Source organism: Glycine soja, chromosome 12 (genome assembly GCF_004193775.1).
Source record: "Glycine soja cultivar W05 chromosome 12, ASM419377v2, whole genome shotgun sequence".
NCBI classification, from domain to species: domain Eukaryota; kingdom Viridiplantae; phylum Streptophyta; class Magnoliopsida; order Fabales; family Fabaceae; genus Glycine; species Glycine soja.
Window position 1 is genome coordinate 2,122,243 of NC_041013.1, and position 20,893 is coordinate 2,143,135.

General features: G+C 29.3%; 2 protein-coding genes across 5 annotated transcripts; both read right to left on the reverse strand.

Annotated features, from left to right (window-relative positions):
- Positions 1–1,830: 1,830 nt before the first annotated feature.
- LOC114378101 (delta(24)-sterol reductase) lies at positions 1,831–5,221 on the reverse strand. 2 transcript variants are annotated; one of them, XM_028336640.1, is made up of 3 exons: positions 5,100–5,221; positions 3,007–4,272; positions 1,831–2,568 (listed from the first exon to the last, which is right to left on the reverse strand). In XM_028336640.1, the coding sequence occupies exons 2-3, from the start codon at positions 4,252–4,254 to the stop codon at positions 2,113–2,115; spliced, it is 1,704 nt and encodes a 567-aa protein (XP_028192441.1). In that variant the 5' UTR covers positions 4,255–4,272; positions 5,100–5,221; the 3' UTR covers positions 1,831–2,112. The 2 variants fall into 2 exon arrangements, with proteins under 2 accessions (XP_028192441.1, XP_028192442.1); XM_028336641.1 differs by having other exon boundaries at positions 1,832–2,568; positions 3,007–4,275; positions 5,100–5,196.
- A 9,784-nt stretch (positions 5,222–15,005) lies between these two features.
- LOC114378574 (uracil-DNA glycosylase, mitochondrial) lies at positions 15,006–19,276 on the reverse strand. Of its 3 annotated transcripts, none has more exons than XM_028337205.1 (7): positions 18,994–19,276; positions 18,709–18,926; positions 17,649–17,807; positions 16,890–16,920; positions 16,572–16,707; positions 16,188–16,271; positions 15,006–15,363 (listed from the first exon to the last, which is right to left on the reverse strand). In XM_028337205.1, exons 1-7 carry the CDS (start codon positions 19,202–19,204, stop codon positions 15,297–15,299), a joined length of 906 nt encoding a protein of 301 aa, XP_028193006.1. In that variant the 5' UTR covers positions 19,205–19,276; the 3' UTR covers positions 15,006–15,296. The 3 variants fall into 3 exon arrangements, with proteins under 3 accessions (XP_028193006.1, XP_028193004.1, XP_028193005.1); XM_028337203.1 differs by having other exon boundaries at positions 18,709–18,944; XM_028337204.1 differs by having other exon boundaries at positions 18,709–18,932; positions 18,994–19,275.
- Positions 19,277–20,893: the final 1,617 nt, after the last annotated feature.

The following is a 20,893-nucleotide window of genomic DNA, read 5'->3' on the forward strand; positions in this document are numbered from 1 at the left end:
GCACGAGGAGCATTGAAACATATTTATCTTCGTTTCAATCCGACCAAACATTGTTAGGGTCATTAGACCATTGTTAAATACTACCCTTAATAATCTCTTTTCACCAAGTAGTATTTCATTAGACCCGAAATATCTCTTTTCATCTAGTTAACACTTAACATAATATTATCTATAATTAATTATACAAAACAGAAAATACTTTTAAATCCAAAAATTTTACCGAGGTTTTGGCTTTACACACATGGGTCGGTTGGGAGAATTAGAGCAAACGCGTTTCGGTTGGAGAAGTTTTTTCTTTTTTGATCGGTCTTTTCTTAGTCTGACTTTTCTTTTTCTTCCAAATAAATTATAAGTATGGAAAACGTGATTAGTTTCGAGATTTATTATGTCATTGACTGTATAGAAAATTTTGCGTAGAATTGAGGTTTGAATCGTTTGGGGTGGTTGGAAATTTTATATTTTATATTTTTAAATATAATTTTTAAAATAAAATAAGTTTAATAAAAATGAATTTAAAATGATTCTTAAACTATTTTTACAATATTTACATCATTGCAAGTATCTCTACCATTACCGCCACCACCATTATGATTGACTCTATCGTTACCATCAGCACTACTAATATCTTCATCATCACCATTACTATTGTCACTGTCACATCATTGTCGCCATTAGTTATCACTACTGTCATCATTGTTACCACTCTCATTGACATTACTATTATTATCATCATCATCATTACAATCATTGTCACCACCACCATCTATATTACTATTACCACCATCATCATCACAACATCGCTACAACTATCACCACTTTACCGTTGTCGTTGCTAACACCACCATCATTACTATTGTTGTCATAAAGTAGTTTTAAACTAATTTCATTATAATATAAAACTTTTAAAATGAGTTTACTTTGAAATTAATCATATTTTAAAAGTTGGTTTTAATTTTTTTAAAACTAAAACTAAAAACTGATTGTTATTTTTTAAAATTTCAAAACTCAAACCTAAAAATCACCTCAAATAGGGTTTCAATCATCAATTTGGTCCTCTTTTTAAAAAAAAATCAATTTATTCTTCAAATTATTTTAAATGGTTAAATTTGATTGTCGAGTTTTTAAAACTTTGATAACCAAATTGATTATTTTTAAAAACTTGCAAACCAAATTAAACCTTTTAAAAATTTAAAAATTTATTTTTAACAACTTGAGTAACAAGTTAAACATTTTTAAAATTTTAGAATCAAATTGAAGCATGTAAAATAATAAGAACAAAATTGATGATTAAATCTGATTCAAAACTAACACTTGCGCGAAAATAGAATTATTACAAATTACACGCTTTATATTTGTAACCAAACTGATACATCTACATTCCCAGGATTTTTTTTTTGGTCACATAAGAAGTCACTCCGAGTGAAAGAACATATCTTGTTCCACGTCAATCATTTTCTATTTTTTTAGATCGTTTATATGTGTTAATCGAACATTTGACTCAACATTAGATTTCAAAATATGAGTAAAATCAATGAAATTAAAATACATGTTTCTTTCAACCAAGTCAATGAGTTAATCGAACTTGTTTCACATTCATGTCAACCATATTTTTAACGAATAGAGTTTCAACTAATTTTTAGACTGAATCACATAGTTTAAATTACAAGCCATGTAAATTTTCAAGGATCCAAATGTGGTAGGACCAGGTCACTGGGATACACAATGTATCATGTACATATGTACGAGCAACAACCCGTGAAAGGATTTGATTAGGACGTTGCACGTCTGCAGATGCATTTTATTTGTACCTAAGAATTAAAGATACACTCGAGCACACAGCCATTTCAGTCTTGAGCACTTGAAAAGTTAAGTCCACATAATTCATTAAAGACATTGGAAACAGCAAAAGAGTATCAGCAACTGAGGCTATCCGAAGCCAGAGATCCAAAATTACAAAAGGCAAAACGATAAATACGGAATGAATATGCAATAAAATTCTACCATATGATGAATCAAAATTCAAAATCAGTCTACCCGTTGATCAACTCCTGCATATGTGGGAAACGAGATGCAATAAAATTCTACTACCATGAGATGAATCAAAATCCAAAATCAGTCTACTGGTTGATCAACTTCTGCATATGCAGTTTCAAGGTGCGCTTGCTCTGCTTCTTGTACCTCCTTCTCAGTTTTCCTGCCCTTCTTTGATTTGTAGTATACACTCATAAAGGTCCCAACAGCTCCATACTTCCTCCTAGTATGCTCATATAAACCAGCATCAAACATCCTCCAGAAGTTTTTCTCGGACAGCTCTGACACAGCATACTGTGGCTGAAAACCATGATTTTCAATCAACCAGTTCTCCATTTTACGCACTGCTTCTGCCCCATCAAATACCTCACCCCTAAGAACAGGACCTGGTGCATAATAAACTCCAACATCTGTGTACATTTGAGCAGTTTGGGTGTCTCCTTGCCTGCGGTGTAGTTCGAATCCTGGCTCGGGGTAAATCATAGTTTTGACAGGCAGCTTGAACAATTTGTGTGGGCAGAGCCAAATGGGGTATACCTAATGTATTGACAATCAACAATGTAAGAAACAACATATACGACTGCACCAACTGAATTATATAAGAAAATAGAATTCCAGTTTTAATTGAAATAATATATAAATTAGTACTACTCAGACAAATTAGTAACATTATATTGGTAGAATGCTCATCACTTAAATTTTCTCAAAAGATAAAACTTCTTCATGAGTTGGAGAAACAAATAAGCACATGAATTATTTCAGATATTTTTTTAACATAATAGAGATTTGAAAAAGAAAAGAAAAAACACATAGGAGTTACTTTAGAACATAATAGACAATGAAAATGACCTTTGTTTGCAAAATAATCATGAGAGTTCAGCCCCAACTTTGGCTTCATATCATTAAACGTAGAATGTTAAACAACTTTACCTTAAAAGTAGAACATTATTAAGGTTGGGTAAGAAGAAAATGTACCTCCATCTCACGGTGAACCCATTCTAAAGCATCTCCCACCTTGTACAAAGGAACAAGCATGTCCTGGATGACATGCATTTCATGGTAATAGTTTCTTATAGCATCACCTTGAGTTGCCTTGAGGAGAGAAACCTTGGGTGGCATCAACCAGCCAAACAGATACCTAAACCAAAATTGATCAGCAAATGGGAGGATAAGCTTTCCCTCCCAGTACAAGCATCTCGTGTGCCTGTGATAATATTCTCTGGTAGGAATGTATTCTACAAACTCTCCTTTCTTCAGTGCCGTCTGTGCATGCTGATAGAACCAGGGTTTAAACCACCATCCTACACTGTTGATCTTATTCCCCTTCTTCTTGGCCTCTTCCTTTGAAGCATATCTTCCTGTCATCATCACACCTTCTGTTGGTGTATAAATCATTCCTTCAACAAAGTCTGGAACCTTCTCCTCATTATCCTGGTCTCCATCTCTGGGAGCAAAAGAATCACAATATGCCTGAGCAAGATCTTGCAGGGTGCCAACAACAGGTTTATAGGTTAGCTTCATGTACTCCTTAACGGGTATAAGCCTGATCTCAGCAGCAACAAGAAGGCCGAGTGTTCCCTGAGACCACGGAATGGCATAGTATAGATCAGAGTACTCATTGTCCTTGGTGGCTCTCACAAGAGTGCCATCAGCCAAAATAATTTCATAGGCCACAACAGTATCAGCGAACAAACCATATTTGTGGGAGCTTCCTTCTATACCATAGCCGTTAATGAGACCACCGACAGTTAGATCATCAAGCTCTGCAACTACAGCAAGGGAAAGATTCATGGGTACAGTCACCCTGCTGATCTTACCCATGTTGACTAGGGGCTCAACTCTTGCAATCATCCGTTCTTTGTCGATCTCAAGTACATTCCGGAAAGCAGACAAATCAACTTCAAAATGACGGGCTCTCTTATAGTCAACGTTCCGCATCCCAACAGCAATCCAGGGCTTACGAGCGGTACAGACAAGACCATCTTTTGATGGATTCCTCTGTTTGAGACGTTTGATAACCTTCTTCACATTCTCATCATGTTCCTTCTGACGCGTCTTATAGGACTTCCACTCAGATCTTACATCCCCAAGGTATGTAAGGAAATAAATGGTGAAGGAGATGGGAAGGACCACAAAAATAACAAGGATCCATCGAAACTGAACGAAATAGTCCACCCAAACCTTCTTCCTCTTAGGGCGCAAGGGAGCCTCAAGATCTGACATCGCTCAGGTTATACACTCCTGCTATAGCATGAAAGATTTAAAATCAACAGTTATCTACAAACGCGCACACACACACAACAAAAAAAATAATAAAAACTACAATTCTAGTAGAACAAAGACAAAGACAACAACAATTGATTCAGTAGCACAAATTAATATCAAGTCAGAAAACAGGGAAACAAACACAAAATTAAGACAAAGTCCTCAGCACTAAGAACTAGGATCCTTGCTCTATAAAGTTATCAATAAATAATTATGATAATGCAAACGCCACAACCAAGGTTTTAAAACACGGTCAGCAACCGTAATTTTGGGTGCAACGTCATGGTTTTTTAAGTGTCTGCTACCACAATTGTGGCCGCATCAACCACATTAGTCAGCAAAGAAAGCAGCAACAAATTGATGATGCAAAAACTGCTTCCACAGAAGTCCTAATCAAAACAGAGGTTGCTGCATGTGCATGAAACGGCCAATAATCGAAAAATCCACCAAAATCCAGCAGTGGTTAACAAAGATCTGAGATCATACGCTACGGAAACGCGAGTAGAGCATGAAAATGGAACTCACATTGACTAAAAAAACAAAGGTACGGCTCGTCGGTTTGGTTTTCGAGAAAAAGACAGAGTGAAAAACGAAAACTGAAAACAGATTTTAACCAAATCGGGTGAAGCAATCAGCGAGTACGAACATAAAGAAAAACAGTAAACATGCTATAGAAAAGCGTTGAGAGAGAAACAAAAATGCAGAACAAGGAGACACATGATAAAGTATGAAAGATCGAGAGCGTAAATCCACAATTTCTGATATGAATAGTATATATTAAAACAGAGAGAGAGAGAGAGTACCTGAGCTGAGAGAGTGAGAGTGAGAGTGAAATGCGAGGACTCTGCTGGGGTTTTAAGCCTCTCTTCTCTACACTTCAGAACACAACACCGTGTCAGCCAAATTACAACTAAATCCTTTCAGCTTACGATTGTGACCACAAGTATGTTTACTAAGAGATATTTAAGACATTACTTTAAAGAATTAAAATGAAAAAGTATTTTGAATGAATACACAAAAATATATTATTTATAATTTTTTTTATGTTTTTTAATTATTATATTAAATATTTTTAATTTTAATTTTTTAATTAATATTGTTTTAGGAGATTGATTAACAAGACTCTTATTATTATTATAATAATAATAATAATAAATTAAAATTTATTTTTTAGTATTTAATGTAAGTATGTATTTAGAATTTAAATTTAAAATTAGTATTGTTTGAGTTGTAAAGTTTAATGATTTTCATTCATGTTTAATGTTTAATGAAATACATGATTTTAAAATTATAATTATCACATAGTGTTTCACTTTTTTTTACTTTAAAAAGGTTGGATCAAATACTTTTAGAAAAAAAAAGTTCTTCAAAATTTAACGAACTTAATGGTTATTGTTATTGTTATAAAAGAAAAAATTAATGGAAATAAATTTTACAAATATCATTGAAATAATAATAGTTAACATCGTCTTTAACTTCATAAAAAATAAAAAAATCCAAATGAGAAGCGATTATTTGAAAATATGCTCTCGTCTTTTTTTTAATGAAATGAGAATTAGTTGCTTTATTTATAAGTGAGCCTTATTTAATTATTGTGAAAAAATAAATATAAATTATTAGATGATATGTTAATTTTATGAACGTTATTTAGTAGTATTTGAGAATAAATTGAAAAAACGCTTAATTTTATCTTATAGTAGTACTACATTATTTTTAAAATAACCAACCTTTTGGGGAAGGGAAATGGCAAAAAAAAAACATCTTTAAGTATACTTTTCTGCGATAACTTATATTTCAGAAAATAAAAGATTTTTGTTATTTATATTGAGAAGAAAAGAAGTATTATAAGAAGAAGAAAAATAAAGTTGAGAGGAGAGGTGGGAATAGGTTAGGTAAGTTTTGAAAGGCAGCTTAGTCTACGATAAATTTTTGAGGTCTGAGTCTGGCTATAGTCTATCAAAAGTTTTTATTTTAGTTCGGCCTTGCCTTTTTAAAAGTATGATCTGACCTGATATTAATATTTTATGGAGTAAGAACATAGGAGAAAAAGGAAAGTCAATCAAAATAATGAGGAATATAGAAGGTCACATGACTCACATCTAAATTGTAATTAAAGTCCTTCATTATAGGAATAAAAGTTATGGGTGTAATCAAAGTCTGATAGTTTTTAAAAAAATTAATTATATCCAAAAAATAATATTATATATATATATATATATATATAGGTCAGTCTATCAGGATTATAAGATTTTTTAATAAGCTTAAGCCTGATTTATTTAATTTAATAGATTTTTAAAAAAGTATGAACCTAACCTTTTAATTAAATAGGTCAGTTCAAGTCAGGTTTTATGTAGGCCGGATCGTAGGCTCTGTAGGCCGGTTTGGCCTATTCCCACCCACAGTTGAGAGAGTAATACAAATAATGAAATATTATATTTTTAAATTTTCTTGCATTAATGTCCATTAAATCTATAACATTAGATAAAGGATATGTTTTTTTTTTGTTAATCGCTTTTTTTTACTATTTTTAAGATAATTAAGCCCTTAATTATTAAAAAATTACACAAATTCAATAAAGTTACCCTGTTATTCTTAACTTATTATTTGATGTCCACTCTTTTTAAAATTATGTTACAAATTTATTTTTTTTGTATTATTCTCCCAAGTAGAGCAATGTAAACATTTTTTCATTTAACTCCCCAAATATTTTTGTCACTTCACCGTTTTTTCTTTCTAATTATGCTATACTTTTATCTCTCATTCATGTTGTCATCATTTTTTATTCTCAACATCCAACTATTCTCATCCATGATGGGTCACTCTTATATGGTGCAAAAGTGACCGATGATTTCAGAATTTGCACCCTTTTTTTTCCTTTATTCTACTTGACATTTACATTCATTTCTCTTCCATATATGCATGATGTTGCATATGTTTTTCTTTGTTTATTTGTCGTCTTTTACTTTCAGGAAATTTTGTTCTATTTGGGATTAGTCAAATTAACTAATAAATTGTGAGCTTTTTAAGAAGAGATTCATGAAAGATTATCTATGTTTACTTCGTCAATTCCTTTAAATTATGTTCAGGTTAAATGCATAGAATCCACATATCTTGGTCGGAGAATGAAATCTCTGTATGAGTGTGTTTGTGGAGATAACTCTTTAATTTTGATTTTTTTTCTATAATTGAATCGAATGATTGTTTTTTATTTCTCTTTTTGGGTACCATGTGATTTAGTTTATTTTTTGTTTTTTTTTTCTTCACTCATTGAAGCATGTGAATGGCTGAATATAGGTTTTTTATATTGGTTTCTTTAAGAATTTGGGAAGGAAATTTGAGCCTATACTCGAGAAAAGGAAAAAAGGTTTCATTGTTTATTGATGAGCATTGGCGAAAATTGAACTCTAGGCTATATTTTATGTTCCATGTTCTTATATTCTTTTCAATCTCTCCTTTTATTCTTGGTTCTCCTGTTATCTTTGTTCGATTTCAGATTATTTTTTTCTTTGCTCAATTTTGTTATCAGTTTTTGGGTATTACAATTTGTTGCTTATAAGTTTGCATACAAGATATATTTTTTTTGTGTTTCAAAAAAGATATGAAAATATTCATGCTCTATGGTCCTTGGAAGGTTTTTTTTTCTGAATACATGAAAAAATAATATTTTTTCCTTTTATATGTGAAGATGAGAAAATATTCTTGAAATTTTATAAAGTGTTTTAGAAAATTCAATAAAATTGTTTTTGCTAACTTATGTACCTCTCCTTATTCTTCATGTTTTTTTTAAAGACATTTGAATAGATAATATTTTGGAACGCACATATTTTAAAATTGGAAGGATTCTTGATTTTTTTAATTTTTTTTATTAAACTCCTTCCTATATTTGCTTTCAACTTACTCGGTTTTGTTTCTTCAGATTTTTCAATAACTATTCTTAATTATTTTTCTCCCCTTTATTTTCTTTATTTATTTGGTGATTTTTTTTTTCCATTTGAAAAAAACAAATAAAAATAGTAACAAAGATAACTAATTTTAAAAACCTACAAATTAGTTAACTAAAACTGCCAAATTTAAAATTTTTAAACGTACCAATTTATTAATTAAAACTGCTTATTTTTAAAATTTTAAAAATTTGTCAAATGAAAACTGCTATCTTTTTGTTGTTAATTATTTAACAAACTAAAATTTTAATTAAAACTATACATTTTTAAATTAAAAAAAATCCACTAATCTGTTAATTAAGATTTAAAGGCTTGATTTTTATGAACATTTTATTTTAATCATTTGTGGCTGTGTAATCACACACTTTGTTTTTTTTTACATATACTTTCTTTAAACTAATAACAATATTCGAAGATATTTTTTTAAGTTTTTTTTGAAAATTTTGTTTTATTTTTGTGTCTTTATGAAAAATAAATTATGAGAATATATAATTTTTTAATATTTTAGGATTGTACAAAAATGTGTGGTGTTGTGTTGGTAAAATATTCTTTAATCTAAAGAGAAAATTATAAAATATAAGGTAAGTTAAAAAACTCTTATATATTTATAGACTTTTTTAACGGTCTTTTCTTCTTCTGTTTTATTTTTATTTAATTATTTTATTATTTATTATTAAGTGTTTTTGTAGGTAAAGAAGAAAAAATCTAATAATTTTTTCCTTATCTCATTCACATGTTATAAGTTTTTTTAATTACTTTTTTGTTATCTTCGAGTTTTTAGAAAATAAAAGTCATGAGAGTATATAATTTTCTAATATTTGAGGAGGTCAAAGGATGTATAGTGTTGTGTTGACAAAGAGAAAAATGAGAAAAAATGGAATGGATAAAATAAAAAATATCTTATATTTATAGTGTTGTGTTTACTTTACTGTTTCTTCTTACTTATTTTTATTGGCAAAGAAGAAAAAATCTAATAATTTTTCTCTTATCTCATTCATATTATAAGTTTTTAATTGTTTTTTATTATCTTTGTTTCTTTTGGGAACGAAAGTCATGAGAATATATAATTTTCTAATATTTAAGGATGGTGAAAACATGTATGATGTTGTGTTGGTAAAGTTTTTAATATGAAGAGAGAATATAGAATAAATGGGATAGACAAATTAACAAAACCTCTTATATTTTATAGACTTTTTTATTTTTCTTCTCGTGTATTAAATTTATTTACATTTCCAATTAATTTTTAAAATTAATCTTGTTTTTATTAAGTTCCTTTTGTGTTTTATTGTTTTGATTTTCTTTCTCTCATTTTTGTGTGTATCAAAGGGATTTAAAATTTGCATGCCATGAGTCTATAGAAAAGGAAAAAGAAGAAAGGAACATAATTGTGAAAGACATGATGATATATCTTTCTTTCCTTTTGTCTTTGATCATGTCATGATTATAATATTTAGTTGTACAAATTTGTATTGAAATTGATCTTTGGATTTGTATTTGGATAATTTTTTTTAGTGATTTTATATTTGGATCATGAACATCAAATTATGAAGAAATGAGTTAATCTATAGTTGATAATGTTAGGAAACAATTTTATTGAATTTTTGTAAGGTGTTTAAGATGACTTTTTCTCTTAGGGTGTGTTTGATTCGCTGAAAAATAAGGGACTAAATAACAAAAAAATATTTATTTGACGTTTGATTTAAAAAAATTACTGAGGGACAGTACAAATTAAAGAATGATGGATTGAAAAAATACTTAAAAACTTGTAACTCATTAAATTCCGTATAACTTTTTGTCAACTGTCTAACAAACTTAAAAATATAATACTATTCTTATTTTATGACTTTTCATTATCTCACATTTTTTTTCCCATATGTGCCTCCTTATTTAAACCTTCATCTCCAAATGTCTTACCTTGGTCGCCAATGAGGGTCGTATAGACGGTTGTTATTTCCTTTTTGCTCATTATTTACTTTTTTTCATTGTTAATTTATTCAAATGTCTTCATTGTCATCTTCCTCCTTCTCACCATGTTTTCTTCTTTTGGCCAACTCCGGCGAGGACGCGTCGTGCCGCCATCGCCATGGTCGACACCCTGTGGCGGCCTCATGCCGTCGGGCCTTGCGCTCGGTGGCATTAGGGATTGTGCTTCCTCCGTGGAGGTGTCTCTTATTTGTTGTGTCACTGAGGTGCTGCTAATACATTTAAGATTTTATAGTAAAATTTATATTACTTTGTCCACTACATAATCACATCAAACAAGATATAACACAATTACTTATATTGTGCGTTGACCACAGAACAACCTACAGTACAAAAAATTAAAATTATCCTGTGACTCAACTACCTGCCTAGTGTTTGTTCTATCTGTCCTGTCATTTTAGAAAATCAAACACATCTTTAAGGAGAGTTTATATAATGAATTCATGTAAGTCATTAAAACATGAATATCCCATTACAAAAAAAATATCTTTAAGCTAAGGTGTTCCTATAATGACTTTAACATAATACCTTCCTTAATTTTTTTTTCTTCTTCTAAAGAAGTAAATAAATAAATATTTATCAAACGTTTGCAAAAAAACAAACACCGTTGTATATTTCTATTATTTGTTAATTTTGGGTATAAATGTTTAACCAATGATAACAAACTTTAAAACACTCTTAAAGGAAACATGGCTTGAATGATTTTTTTTTTTTGTTTTGCAATTACAATTGCAAAAATGTTTGGTTAATCATTACTTTCTACACACTTTTTTATATTTATTTTATATATTTATTAATTTTTTTTCTCTTCACCACATATCTTATTTTGAAATATATATAAAAAATCCTTAGAATTGAAGTGTATACACCCTAAAACACAAAGATAATTAAAGATCAAAAGAAAAAAAAATTTAACAAATGACATAATAATGTTATCATTTCAGTATTTCATAAATGCATTTATTAAATAGAATAATATCCAATTATGTGCCACAAATGGGTTATTTAATTTTGTATAAATAAACATGTATCCACAAATGTAATATATTAATATCATGTTATCATAACAAACAAATATATACAAATAAAATTATATATATATTACAAAACATATTAAACTAAAATTAATATGCACATCAATTTACATATAATAAGAAATATTATTTCGATATATAAATTTATGCATCATAAAATATGATTTAACACAATAGAAATAACACCCAAACTTAATAATGCTTTTATTTTGAGTATATATAATAAAAGAAGCAAATCCATGAGATCTAAGATAGATAAAAAAAGATTAGAATCCCAACGTAAGGATGGCCCAAGTAAACAGATTCCATTGGCACACTGGTTTTGAATCACGTGGAAACTGCCCCCACTACCATGTGAGTTGCAGACAGTCTGACCATAATTTGTTTATTTAATACTAATAAAACTTTCTTGTCGAAAACAAATGAAATGCTAATAACACCCGTCTTAAAAATAAATGTTTTTCTTTCTTTCGTATAAGCTTCAAATTAGAATTTGGATATTGTTTATTTATTTAATACTAATAAAACTTTCTTGTTGAAAACAAATGAAATGCTAATAACACCCGTCTTAAAAATAAATGTTTTTTCTTTTGTATAAGCTTCAAATTAGAATTTGGATATTGTTTACCCGTTGGTTAAGAAATTAAAAGAAAAAATATTTATTATGTAAATTATAAAAAAATAAAAATATTATAAATATTATAATTTTTCGTCTTAAGCATTAACTAGTTTTTGTCTTAGAAATTTATCTAGATTATTTTCATCATTATACTAATAAACAAAATTTATGCATGACTAGTATAAGATTTCAACTGATTAGAAATTATTGTAGTTATTTTTTATAAAATTTAATAAATTTATTATATTTAAATATTTATATTAAATGATATTATAATTTTTTTACCTTTACACTATTACTAAATGCTATTTATTTTTTAGTGTTTTTTATATTTTTTTTATTAATCTTTCTGATATTTAATAGAATATGTAAGTTTTCTTAACGAGTATTGTTATGAAATTGGTTATACAAAAGAAAACCACTAAAAATCACGATGAGTTATATTAATGATACTTTTAATGAAATACCTGTTTTCAATTTCATGAAACAAGAATTAGTACTCCTATTTCTTAATAAAAACAATTAATGAAAAATATGTGTGTTTTATATATTGAAAACATAAAAATATTTAACATTTTTTCGTATAATAAACAGGGAATTAATAGGATGTAAAATAATTTATAGTTACTTTTAATTAATAATAAAAATATTGTTTCAAAATTTTAATGTAGTATTAGATATTTATTATTTGAATGTTTTTAATTTTTAAAGAATAATCTTTGAAATGTTACCCCATCCTCTTTTGACTTTTTGGGTTTTGGGCCACTGGCCAATAACACTAGGGCGATATTATCAATGATATGTGGTTGTAATCTCCGCTTTGTTATTATTCATGCAAATATCTTACGGACATGGCTATCCAGGCAGTGCCCATTTGTTGCTAAATGATAGGAGACAATAAATTATGCCTATCCAGTAAAAGCAACGATCTGCACACAAAGATTTTTTGTTTCACATTTTTCTATGCCACATGTTTAAGAGTATTTTCGTTTCCATCATCATTTATAATCACCAATGCAAACAAACCAACCTTATGCATTCTATTTTTCTATAAATATGGCGATACTATAAGTGAATAAAAAAAAAGAGAAAGGTAAAAACCCAAGCAAAAAAGATTAAAGATATGATACTCATATAACAACAAATCGTACAAAAATTTATATATTATCATATTTTGTGTCTATCTCTCTTTTTAATCCTATCATTTATTATAATTATAATTTTTTCTTTTTATTTGTTTTTCTCTCTTAATTGAATATTTTGTCATATAAATTGTTATATAAGTATTATTTCTCAAAAGAGATTAAGTAGAACGTGAGAATTGTTAGTATTAATCTCATAATGGGAAGTTAAAAAGGAAGAAAGAAAATGAAGATGGAACATAAAATAAGAAAAGCAAAAATCAATTATAGTGAGTAGTGATACCGAGAAAAGAATTGAAAGATACTAAAAAAAAGTAAGGTTAAGCTCTCGTGTTACTATACTCGTTTACTTATTTATTTTATTATTTTATCTTAATTGTAAAAAATAATTTTATCTCTTATAATAAAAAAACAAATAATCTCATTAATTATCTATTCTTCAATTATTTTTTTTCTGTTATTTTCTAGTTTTCTTTAAAATCTGTACCATTATTATCATTATTATTCTCATCTCTTATAAAATTGTCATTATAATTGTGATGATACCAATGATAATATTAGTGATGGTGATAAACAATAATTAAAAATTGCTCCAAATATGTGAAATGAAATAATAAAAGGTTTGGCTCAAATTTCTCAATTTAATAAGAATAATTTTTTAAAAATAGCTAATGAAATGTTACACTGTTGATTAATTAAAATGTTTTAATTATATAAAAACAACAATTCCATTATACATACTAATTTATAATTAAATAATACTGTACTAAAAAGTCTGTTCTGATTAAATTTATTTAATGCAACAAACAAAAAGAAATGACCTTTTATCTGGCATAATTTTAGGTCACATCAACTCAAGTGGGAAGGTGTGGAATCCATTTCCACTCAGTGATTTTTGCAGTGTGAATGAAATCAAATCAAATATAGACATAGAGGCTGGATCCCTAATTAAGGACTGAGATAATAACGTTCCGTAAAGTAGGCAATTGGTCACGGGTTATTCACATTAACGCCAGTCATAAATTTGAATAAGCTTGGTAGAAAACGTTTTAAATATTTTTAATTCACCTAATTTATTTTGATAAATTTTACTGTAAGTTGTATGTTTTTTAAAAAAAATCCTGTTGCAAATGTGTGTAATTTAATTTTATTTATTTATCTATCGTTTTCAAAGTTGAAAATATATTAATTATCTATTGTTAATTGTATTTCTATTTCCCATCGAACTTTTAATTAATTTAGATAGTTATTATAAAAGTAAAAATTTTAAAAAATCAATAGAGGATAATTTTACTAAAATATCTTTATCTTCTTTCTTAATTTCAATAAACAGTATTATAAGTTGACTTAATAATTATTTTCATTCTTTATCTTATTCTTTTTTTCTCAATTTAATCCTTCATCTTCTAAAAAATTTATTTTAGTCATTTATCTTATTTTAAAGATTTAAAATAATTTTTAACTATATAAATATATTCAAAATGAATTGTATCTAAATATAATTCAAAGGACAAAATTAAATAAATTTAAATAATTGAAGAATCATTTTGAATGAGATAAAACATATTTTGAATCTTTTAGATAAAATAAAGAATCAAAGTGAGCTTTTTTAAAAGATCATTTTGAGCAAAATAAATCAAATAAAAACCAAAATAATTATTTTGCCTGAAATTTTTCAAGACAACAATATTTATTAGAAAATAAAATTAAAATAAATTTTTGAATATCTCATGAAAAAATGAGAACTTCAATCAATTTAGAATATTTTATTTTCCCAAAATTAATATTACAGTCATTTTAGAACAAAGAAACCAATACTTTATTCAAATCTTGTCTCCACAAACAAACACACGTATCATATTGAGTGACCTTTATCTGAAAGAAATAAAAAGTTAACTTTCCTCATGTTTAGTTGCTACGATCTCAACCTAGGATTAAAAGTAGTCGAGTTGGTCCTTTTGAGAATTTCCATCTTAACATGTGTTGTTCGTTAATAATAAGACAGCACATAGATAATACACGAAATTAGTGTCCAAGAATATAGTTAAGCCAAAATCCTATATAGTAATGGTCATTACTCATTACAGCAGAATCTCCAAGGTAGCAACACTGCAGGAGCAAACTATCGACAAAAAGCATCTTTTCTAGGTAGATTTGAAATCGACAGAATCATCTACACATTAAGGAAATTGACTTCAGAAGCTCCGCAAACTTACAGCAGTAGGCTTCAAAGATAATCCTAATCAAAGGGAAAAAAGAAGCTTGAAACTATAGGTAATAATTATAGTTGCCAATCTATTGGATCAATCCCCATTTGCTCCAGAAGTTGGTTAGTGCGAGAGAAGTGCCTGCTCAGATAAATTTAAATAAACACGAAAAGTAAGAACAAAAAATTGCTTATATGGATGAAGGGAAAATTGTTCAGGTGGTGTTTTCAAATATCAATTGGATATCAAGATCCGAGTTTCAGTTCACTTCATGAGTCTACAACAAAGCTAATCAAGATACGGCACAAATGTGGAACAAAACATGCGCCAGCTGTATTACATCAACCACTATGTGAATGACTAATGAGAAACTTCATAGATCATGCTAATATTTCTTTCATTGGCTAGTGACTACTAAATACAATGAAAAAATAAATACATACAGTTTAAATCCGGCATTGATTTTCAAATGCTAATAGAGAGCTTGGTTGAGTGTGAGAAGTTCAATTCTAGATTAAAATGCAAATGAAAGAAAATGACAATGTATTCTAGACTTTTATTGTATTCAAATATATGTTCACTTTTCGGCTTCCCACTTTCCACTTACTCAACCAAGTACACCCTAAATGTTCCAACATTTACAGCCTTCCAATTTTTGAACGTTGCAGACTCCAAAAGGAAGTATTTTGAAACAAAAAACTAATAAATGTCACACAAGCTATAAAATGCAATGTATCATACAAACAAACTACTCTAACATGCTCACAGAAAGCACTCTGTTGAATATATTTCTTCAATTCAGCATTTCTTCACTAGCAGTTAGCCAATTCTCATGTCCTTATTCTTTACATAAACTTAAAGGTCATGAATGCATGGTTGGCATATTATAAATGCAGAACAGTTAGACGTTTGAACATGCACTGCTATATTGACACAGATTAAATTTTAATGCAAACCACCTTTACCTGCAGCCAAAGAAGCCTCTATTTGCAGACAAACCAGAAGGATGTGCAGCAGTAAGAACATGATGCTTTCTTGCATCAATTAACCTGTGTATATGACACTTGAACAAGTTCATCAACAATTTTCACAGAATTTATCTTTCAGGCAAGGAAAGAAAAGAATCCAATTTAGTTTTTAGAAAACAATTTCCAAAAAGCAGCCTGCAGTTAATAGATGTATACTTGCAGTAACTTGTTCGTCATCCATATCTCAAAAACAAAAAATTACTTGATATTTTATTTTTTCAAGCTGGCTTTGGAAAATTATCAAGGAAACTATTGCAAGCCCTGGTCACTATTTCATGTTTGATTTCAAATGCTTGCTATATTGTCACACAATGGAAGTACCTAGATTTTTCCCGAGCAGAGTTTCCCCACAACAGAAACACAACTCCTTCCTTCTTCTGTGAGATGGTCTTGATAACAACATCAGTAAATTGTTCCCAGCCTTTTTTGGCATGAGAATTTGCTTGATGCTTCCTGACTGAACTCAAAAGTATAATACCAATAAAAAAGAAAACCACTAGAATACAAGCATAAAACACCAAACATGGTGAAGGACAGATTCATACTAGATAAGCAAGCAGGTAGTGAAATATAAACAAAATGATACCTGTAAGTCATCAATATACTTCATTATAATTTCACAAAAATAAAGAGTCTAACCTGTGAGAACAGCATTCAGCAAGAGAACACCCTGAAATGAAGTTAAAATTGTGATTATATTATTTCAAAAATCCCACTCACTGAATGAAGTCACCCATTATGTTAAAACTAAAAATATTTATACTGATGAAGTCACAGAATTCACCCATCTTTCTATTGAATACATTTAATTGGCACCCTTATAAAGGTGAGAAAAATTTTAGTTACTGACAAATAGATTTTATGTTCAAATCATACTAAACATTTGAAGAAAACGTTTAAGAGGCCTTGACCATAAAATATATTGGCCTAATTACGACAAACTTTTTCATATGCTTTTATAGGAGAAGAAATAGAGATACAATGAATCAAACTTCTCCTGTAAGTTAAAATCAAGTTATGCACTTCAGCTTTTGGAAAAGTTTGATGAGAGAGATTCTATAAAAGCAAAGGCACATAAATTGATTCTAAAAAAGCTAAGGTGCATAAATTAATAATTTGCCATTACAGAGAGTACTGTGTAGACAGACAGTAGCAAGAAATACAGTGTGTACATGTATCCTGTTTGTTTTAATTGCAGAGTGTATACTTGTAAACAAGTGGACAAATTAGAAATAGATCAATTCATTGGATTCAGTCAATGGTTCTCACATCAAATTGAGTATGAAAACTGCTAGTCCCAATTGTGATTATTGCTTGAGGATCCACATTCCCCTTATTGCAATCTTTGTAAAAAGACAAATCCCTACACATAAGTCAGGCACATGTCGGATATTGTACCTGCACAGCCCATTTTTGAAGATTTCCATGAGTTGGAATGGAGCAGCCAAGGTCTTGGTGAAGTTCCTTAAATATATTTACCAAACTGGAAGGGACTTTGATTCCCTCGGGAACCGAGAATGAAAGCCCCATTGCTTGACCAGGACCATGATAAGGGTCCTAAACATAAAACAAGGAACACAAATCACTAAAAGAGAGTTAAATCAGGGTCAATAAACTTCTCCGTAAATAATTATATAAAAAAAGATAAAATGAATTGAGCTTCTTTTATTAGCTAAACTTGATTATGTGCTTCAGCTTTGAGGGAACAGGTTTTAAATTGTGGTCACACTTCTGTCACATATCTTGATATTACAAGAACTTGAACAAAAATGCAGTCACAATTGTGGTTGCCTTGCACTCTCATACACCCAAAAAACTTGATGTTGCAGTCTAAATCACGATTACGGGCCAATTTTTTTACCATTTTTTAAAACCTTACAAGGGAGCTTGTATTAAAGTTAGGTACCAGTTAAGGAAATAAAAAAGAAATGTTTTGATTGAAAATCACATGAAAGCGCATTTAAAAATCATATGAGAGCACCTTTTGCTGCATCCCAATAAAAACTTTACCTTTTACTTTCTTAACCAGTGTCCTTAACTTGTGACACTGGTTAACATTTACCTTAAAGTTAAGTTATAAGTTGATTTTAACTTATGAAAAACAGTTTAATTTATTTTACATTTCTCACTTATTTTCTTCTCTGATAAATGTTTATAGCGAAATTTGTTCAAAAAGGCCCCATGTTACCAGGGAGCTTCTATTAAAAGTTTTGACTGAAAATCAAAAGAGAACGCATTTAAAAATCATATGGGAGAGCGTTTTGACGCATCCCAATAAAACCCCCTTTTACTAGCATTTACCTTAAAGTTAAGTTATGAGTTGATTTTAACTTACGAATAATAGTTCAATTTTTTTACTTTTCTCACTCACAGTCTTCTCAGATAAATGCTTGTAGAGAAGTTATTCCAAACACACCCTAAAAGTAGAATGACACAAAAATCCAGCAAATCCACGAACCTGGCCAAGGATAACAGCTTTCACTGTATGAAAAGGCGTGGAGTTAAGAGCGTTGAAAATCAAGTGCGTCGGAGGGAAAATGACGCCGTCTCCGCCCGAAATCTCACTTTCAACGAATTTGGAGAGAGTGAGGGCATAGGGTTTTTGGAGTTCACCAGGTAGAGCTTCCAACCACGTTTCTTCCACCAGCAGCTCTTCCAGCTTCACGCCACCTAAACCTGATTCTGCGTTTTGAACTATCAGAAACGACGTTAGAATTTCCGAAACGACAGAGGGAGGGTTTACCTTTGCTTTTGGAGACCCTCTCGACGCAGAGTTTGAGATTCCTCTTGGACTTGGCGAGGAGCTTGTTGTATTCCATGCGCAACTTCTGATCGACGGAGAGCGTGGAAGCATTGGCGTCGTCGGATTTGCATGATGCGGGCAGAGTGGGCTTCAAGCGCTTCGAAGCGGGTTGGAAAAAGTCCGTTAGGGTTCTCGATGGCGCAGAAGCCATTTTTTTCCCTTTGCAATGGCGGGAACGGAAACACAAGGATGAATGTATTGTGTTCTTTTCCCCCCTTTTCAGCTGAAGTGATATTTATACGGCGAAGCACGTGATAAAAAAATCATTCAAGTTCAAGCTAATTTAATTTGCGAGGAGTGGAAAAAATAAAATTGTTACATAATTTCATAAAATTATAATGTGATATTTTAAATCTTGTATCCTTTTGAGTTAAGGTCTTTAAAATAATTTATATGCATTTTAAGTTTTTATAAACTAAGTTTTTAATCTTTTCAAAAAATAATTAATTGAGAGTCATATAATTTTTTTGAAAAAAATGTAAATTATATTAAATCCAAAATGATACAACAATAAATCGGACATACCCCACAATCAAAGAAAAAACCTATAATTAATTGAGAGTGATATAATTGATTTGATACGTAAGAGACAAAGAATATAAGAAAAAGTTATGGGTTTGAACCCTTTCCATTAACAAATTAAACAATTAATATTGGTTTTTTTAAAAAAAATTATTTGTTTGTTTATTAAAAACAGAGAATATTTGTGTATTTTAACCATTGGTTATAAATTAAAATCATATAATTTTTATTGAATAGATGAACTAAAATCCGATAAAATATTTAACAAAATAATAGCCAAAAACGTCTATATTTTTAGAAACAAAAACCACATTTAAATCATTTTAAGACTAATTTAGTTGTTAGTGATTTTTATCAGAAAATATTTAGATGACACATGTTCATTTTTTAAAAACTAAGTATGCATGAGAAACGTAAAAAAAAAAAAACTAAATGTTTTGCATTTGCCTGAAGTTGTAATATTCGGTCAAATGGGTATCAACAAAGTACTCATTCATTGGAATAAAAAAAAATGATACAATAATTCCTAAAATTATAAATAATCAACCCTTTATTATTAGTTGGTGTAATCTAACACGATTAAAAATATTAAATTAACATCTAGACACACATCACATAAATGAAAATAACCAAAACGTGAAATATTAATAACTTTCATGTCTTTATTCTTCATTTTGTCTATTCATTAGTTTCATATTAGTCTTAGAATTTACTCATCGAGAAAATGTCATTATCACCATAATAACTCCTAAAATCCAGTTGAGACCCTCCACTTAATCTTGTATGTTTCACACAACTTGATTTTAGGGATTATTCCACAAATATTAGTTGGTGAAAATACCTAATAGGTGGCAAAGGAATTTTAGGAAGGTAAAAATTTCCACAAATATTTAGTCATTTTCATCTTGTATATGCCAACCATGTGTGTACTTGAGTGACTCACTTTAGCAATAACATGCCAATTCAACATTTTTTAATGGTGTTATCTACACCAACTAATATGATGATTTACAACCTCAAAGAGCATACAATCATTTTTATTTTTTAATTTCAAGGACAAAATTGACTGACTAAGTATTACAAATTTTAAAATTTGAAGCGCTAAATTAGTAATTCACTAATTTTAATGATCTTCATGATAGCATTGCTTGCAAAAAAGAACTCTTGCAACTAAATTCTGAGTGGATTCACAAATAGGTTCTTGAAAGTGTGGCACTATCAATTTAGTTTGTGAAAAGTGTAATTCATCATTTATTGCATCCATCGACCATTTTCTTACAATCGCTTTATTTTAAACATATAAAAAATATTGAAAAAT